Source organism: Euphorbia lathyris, chromosome 5 (assembly GCF_963576675.1).
Source record: "Euphorbia lathyris chromosome 5, ddEupLath1.1, whole genome shotgun sequence".
Lineage (NCBI taxonomy): Eukaryota > Viridiplantae > Streptophyta > Magnoliopsida > Malpighiales > Euphorbiaceae > Euphorbia > Euphorbia lathyris.
In genome coordinates this window covers 48,831,984-48,838,198 of record NC_088914.1, presented here as the reverse complement: position 1 = coordinate 48,838,198, position 6,215 = coordinate 48,831,984, and the positions used below count along the sequence as shown (strand labels likewise).

The window sequence follows — 6,215 nt, the reverse complement described above, 5'->3', positions numbered from 1 at the left end:
TCATTCAATGGAAGTGCTGATTAGTTTATTTTTTATAATGCAAAATTTATCCTACAATTCCGCACTAACATAACTATGTAAATATCATCTGTTTCTTTATTCCTTTTAATTTATACATATTAACATAATTTTCTATATATAGTATATATACTAGTGAAACGAATAATAAAATATAATTTTATTATTGAATATTTATGAAATACAATAGTGATTGCACAAATTTATAAGACTTAGACACATATATCTATTGAATATAAGATGAAGAAAAATAGATAATGTGTTTAATGAATTCCATTGATTAGGGTTACGCATAAATCATTCTATATATATTAAAATATATGAATATAAGATGAAGAAAAATAGATAATGTGTTTAATGAATATAAGATTTTTTTTCCTAAAAAAAACAATAAGTGTTATAGACAATTATAAACGCTAGCTAGATAATTAATCTAATCTATATATAATCTAAATCTGTAGATAGTATAGATGATGTGTCATTGTTTCAATGTGTTGATGCTGATTTGTCATCTCCTTATTTTTTTAATTCTTTTTTAATTCTTTCCATCTATGGCCATTTCTCCCTCCTTGAAGCACGATCTTATTGTTCCGCAATTTACCATTTACGGTTTCCATAATCCTATTTCAACTGCTTTATTCTTTCAGTTCCTGTTTCGGTTTCTTCCCCAACTCCCTCAAGACTCTCTTTGGTTTCTGTTTTTCGCCACTAGAACTATTGCCATCATCCACATCCTTTATCTGGCTTCTTCTACGGTGAGTTGGATTTCTATTCCTGCATGAATCAACTGATTTGTCTTTCATCCCCATGGGCACTATTTCCGATTGTGCATATTACTTTTCCAATTAGTCACTTGTGACATGGATTTCTTTTTCTATGTTTAGCCTAAGATTTCGAATTAAACTTTTAGTTATGCTTTAAGTTTATTAATTCACTTACTTTTTACTTCCATTTACATCTGCTATGTTGAAGTGTGATTACCCAACCAAGTATTTGATCAATTTTAATATCCTACTGATTGTTTATGATTAGATGCTCCCCAATTTTACTGTTTCTCATTTTGCTATCAACATTAATCTCCAATGCATCCAATTAACAAATCTGTTAAGACTTTTGTTCTCTCTTCTTCTTCTTTAATGATTGGGGTTGTTCAATTTAGATACGATTTCTTTTGTGTATGATATTTCCTTCTGGTGAGTATAATAGTTTTCTTTTACACATCTTACTTCCTTCTAATCTTCATCATCCTTCAAGAATTTATGGTCACATATTAGTTTGGCTTGGATTTATTGTGACTTCTTTTTCTCTATCTATAGATAAAAATTTGATGACTCAGAGTTTCAAAATGCATTATCTCTGTCCGGGGATGTTAGAATATAGAAACTTCCATAAAACCTCAGTTTATTTTTTGGACCTTTTGTAGTACTTATTCATGTGTTTTTATTTAAGGGAAGTAGTGTGACTCATGGAGCTTACCGGAGGAGCCCAAGTCGTAGAGCAGCAGTCAGATTTTCAATCACAACAGTAGTCGTAGCTATAATGACAGAATGGAGCATGAGGTATTTTAATCTTGAAATTTGCAAATGTTTAAAGCTGGTTCGCTCAGTAGTTTCGATTATTGGCTAATAGAAATGTGTGTTCCAACATGTCTCATGTGGATAAATTATAATTTTGGTTCTTTCTCTAATTCGTTTCATGAGACAATTTAGGAATGAAATAAGGAAATCTTCTTTTTCTTTATTTGTTAGTTAAACACTGATATCTTTACGAGTAATTTGATGTGTTTTCATTTATAGTTCCGACTGATGTTATGGTTTTAATGGATGAGAAATTTGAAAACTTATTAAAATTATTGCCTTTCATCAATAGTTTAACCAGTGCTTCTTTTTATGTCTTGAAAGGTGGTTCATTGGTACTTTCATATATAACATAATGCATTAGCTGCTAAGATTTATCACTTTTTTTCAAATTTTACAGTTCCCACATGATTTTGATAACTTTCCCTCACTGTTATCTTATATGCAATTTCTTGCTGATCCCTATGGATGAATAACAGCAAGAAAGAGGGGAAAAAATGAATGAAACAAGTTATATTGTAATTTTTGGCTTATTCTCAGGTTAACCTCAAAGCCAAGAATGGTCAAGCTATGACATGGACAGCTGCTGTTTTTACATCTTACTATATCCAACTTGTGCCAAATACTTCCAGAATCACACATGACCATGATAGTGTGCCTCATTTACCTTCTGTTATTTAAAAAAAATAATTAGTTAATTTTTCATTATCTATTCAATTACTAACTAAAACCTCAAATGATTGATCTCTTCTGTTATTAGTTTTCTATGACTTTGGTTGCTCTAACGGAGTTTGGACTAAAGATGGATGAAGTTGTGACCAAAGTGGCATTATGATCTATCAATATGGGCTAATGAAATCTTTTGGGGTAATTTGAGCATTTATTTGCAGTTTTGTACTTTGAATTTGGGAAACAGATTCTGGATGTCGGGATGATTTTACTGATTGTGCTGTGTTTCATTGAGTTTATTTAATAACTATGTTTTCTTAAATCTTGCTTGAACTGAATGAAATGCCAGTTTAGAATTTATCTCAACTTTTTAAGGAAAAAGTTAAGAGTTTAAATTGTCTCATGCTGTAATTTTTATCCCTAATTATTATACAATAATTACGTTATAATTTTGGACCTTAAGGACATCATTGATTCAAAGTTTGCACAAACAATCATTCAATTCATTAACACAGTACAAGAACTCCTATTTTAGGGACTATGATAAAGACATGGCAAACGGTAATTGAAGGGAACTGCATTGATTCGGGAATACATCCACAGGTGGACTTTGGTATGTTTTGGGATATATGGAAGTAAAGAAGAGTCTGAAAGGGGTTATAGAATACTAATGATAAACCTTGGTAATAATTATGTTTATGAATGTTTGGAAAGGGAGTATAGGATCAATATCCTCCTTCTAATCCAATTGCCAATCCATTCAGAGCACAATATAGTTTGGTCAATGATGAATGTCTTAGCTTTGTTATCTTTACTTTTTATTAAAACGAAAATTGTGATCCTTGAATAGGGTATAGGGAAAAGGAACGTTATAGCATTTTAATTGTTTTTGGTTTCATCTTGAATAATGTTATTTATGATTTTTACTAAAATAGGATATACAGTTGTTATGAATTTAATTAAATCTTCAATAAAAATCATATTTTTTATTTTCTTTTTGTAAGTATATTATATGTTATATATGTTGCGTCGCACTAGAATAATTCTGTTGAATTTTTTTATTGGGAACAATCATAGAAAAACATGTATTGTACTCAAAATGTAAATTTTAAAGAAGTGTATAATAATACTAATTAAATTATTTATTATTGTTCAATACTTTAATGCGTTATAAATAAATAAAATTATTACACTAAATTTTAATATTTACATATCTTAATGTAACGAAACCAAATAAAAAAACCGTGCAAAGCACAGGTCTAAAACTAGTTAAGAGATAATGTTGACAATTATCTCTAACACCCCCCTAAAGCCGATGACGAGAGCGAACCAAAAGGCAAGAGCGAAGCATAGTGAAGTGGGAACTGGCAAGTGGATTGGTTAGGATATCCGCAACTTGATCATCGATTGAAATGAAATGAACGTTGATAAAGCCACACTGAACTTGTTCACAAATAAAGTAATAATCAAGCTCAATATGTTTCGTTCGAGCATGAAACACTGGATTTGAATTGAGATAGATGGCCCCAACATTGTCACACCAAAGCTGAATATGTGTCGGTAGTGGAATATCTGCTATTAGTGCTTCTTATTTAATGAAGGGTGGATTCCAAGCATATTTGGCGCATATTGTTAAGCCCAAAATATACCTAAAATATCATTAATATTCACGTCAGTTTTGTCATGAAATCGTGCTATTTATATCTATTTAGAGTACTTTTACGTTTGAATATGTTTCTTTGATGCAAGGTACCTAAATATTTGGTAAAATCCAAATAGGAGCGAAAACGGATCAAAAACGAAGGAAAACCCCTAAGTTATGAGCCAAAAGTACGAGAAAATCAGTGCACTGATACGAGGAGACGGGAGCGGACCAACACCGGGAGGAAAATCCCGTGTCGCGACCGAGATTCCTATATCTCGGTCGCGACACATCTTTTTCAAGCACGTAGACCTGTTCGTTCTGAAGATAAAAGTTGCTCCCCATATCACGACAGGGATTCTGGAATCTCGGTAGGATTAGCAGCTCTGCAGCACTAATTTCACATGTCAAAATTCCAAGAAGCGCGTCTGTTCGGGAGGATAGAAACGACTCTTCGCAGCGGACACGGCCCTTCAAATACGACTCTTCAACATCTATAAATAGAGAGTTGATTTCAGAGTTAGTGAGTTAGATTAATTAAGTTTTAGAGAGCAGATATTATGTTGAATCTCTGACTCAGAAAAGAGTCAGAGATTAGATTTCATTTCTGTAAAAGCAAACTTGTTGTACACAAGTTGTTCTTAGATTATTACAAACACAGTAGCGATTAAGTTTAGATTAAGAATTGTTCGAAGACAAGTTTTCATTCTGGTAGGAGACGAACCATCTTTATTCCGAAGATTCAACGAGAAGAATAGACAGCGGAAGCGATCCTAGAGTCTGACAAACTCAAACGAAGTTTGGGGAAATGATTGACAACCCGGAACTCAAATTAGTTAGAGTGCTCTCATGTTTACTTTTCTCTGTTAACTTGTTATGATTCACAAATTCTATAATAAAAAGTTTACACAATTCAATATACATTTCTGTAGTTACTTTGATAATATCTTCGAAGTAAGATTCTGGTGTTTCCATTAAAATGTATTCAATTTCACATAGTTACAAGGAAACTTGGTTGAACACTTGAAAGAATTAGTGTTTACGGATGATATGATCGTTAGGTCAGTTTATCAGAAATAAATACCAATTTGATTAAGGTAGAAATCTACTCCGAACCACAGAGATTTCTACGGTTCAAAGCCTATTAATTAAAGGAATTTACCTTTTATTACATGCTTATAATCTTTACAAAGTTTAAGTTGATATCTTTGCTTAATGCAAATAAGTTTAACGCTTTTCTTACTTTAAACGCTAAAACTTTCTGTCTTGTAATCCAATCTCAAGACAGAATTGTTTTCTAAATTTCTAACATAAAACTCTCATCTGATTCTTATTAATTCAATTCAATCCAATCCAATTCAATTAAATGATTTTCTATATTATAAACCTAAAACGTGAATCAAACTGAATTAAAATAAGTTTTCGCTAAAAAACGTTCTTTGTGGGTTCGATATCTTTTTATTACTACAAGCGAAACCGTGCACTTGCGGAAATCGCTCAATAAGTTTTTGGCGCCGTTGCCGGGGAACGCTAAATTTTTAACAAAAATTTATATTTTTCATGTTTTATTCTGAACCTTGATTTATAATATATGTATTTATTTATTTTATAGTTTTTTTTTTATTTGAGGATGGTCACTAGGACTAAATCCTCATTGTTATTTAACATTTGCATTTAGATGTTTGCAGATTAACAGAAAAAAAATCAAAGTTTCTCAGAAGATAACTTGGAGATTTGATTATCAATGAAATTTACAGAAGGAGTCTACAGAAAAGAAATTCGGCTAGCAGATACATCAGAAGGGAAAGGAAATTTTTGAAAAAGCTTGTCAGACGTCACAGATGGTTTTTCCAGAGAAATTTACCTCTTCCCAAATAACTTTACCTCTTTTCTATACACTTAACCCTTCACCAAAACATCATATCTCTTTGTAAAAAAAATTATTCAAATCCTACATTAAAACCAAATAATTTCTTTTTCTTTATTCATATCATTTTCTTAAAACACATACATTTATCTCTCTAAGAAACAGCTGATCAACTCTTCTCAGACAGATATATCAGAAAGTGGGAATGAGGAATACAGTCGATGAAATTATCTTATCCGCCAGGAAGGATTTGTCTACTTTTAGTTTAGTTTTGAAAGTTTCGGTTCATGTGCGTAGTTTTTGTTTCATGCACAGAACTAGAAGTTTGGGCATTCAACCGAAATCACTAGATCCTTAATTTGAGAAAACGCAAAAAAAAAAAAAAAATCAAAGTTGGGATACAGTTCTTTAATTCCCAATTGAAATTATTTCCAGGTAAGTT

At 31.4% G+C, this 6,215-nt stretch overlaps 1 protein-coding gene across 2 annotated transcripts; it reads left to right on the top strand.

The window, feature by feature from the left end:
* The first annotated feature begins 546 nt into the window (after window positions 1-546).
* LOC136230503 (uncharacterized) lies at window positions 547-2,593 on the top strand. 2 transcript variants are annotated; one of them, XR_010689421.1, is made up of 4 exons: window positions 547-773; window positions 1,468-1,577; window positions 2,136-2,247; window positions 2,356-2,593. XR_010689421.1 is itself a non-coding variant. In XM_066019588.1 (3 exons), exons 1-3 carry the CDS (start codon window positions 570-572, stop codon window positions 2,167-2,169), a joined length of 348 nt encoding a protein of 115 aa, XP_065875660.1. In that variant the 5' UTR covers window positions 547-569; the 3' UTR covers window positions 2,170-2,591. The 2 variants fall into 2 exon arrangements, 1 of the variants encoding a protein (XP_065875660.1); XM_066019588.1 differs by having other exon boundaries at window positions 2,136-2,591.
* Window positions 2,594-6,215: the final 3,622 nt, after the last annotated feature.

Coding starts and splice junctions, on each gene's coding strand:
- LOC136230503 (XM_066019588.1), top strand. CDS start 570: ATGGCCATTTCTCCCTCCTTGAAGCACGATCTTATTGTTCCGCAATTT. Junction 774..1,467: donor TTTATCTGGCTTCTTCTACG/GTGAGTTGGATT, acceptor TTTTTATTTAAG/GGAAGTAGTGTGACTCATGG. Junction 1,578..2,135: donor ATGACAGAATGGAGCATGAG/GTATTTTAATCT, acceptor GCTTATTCTCAG/GTTAACCTCAAAGCCAAGAA.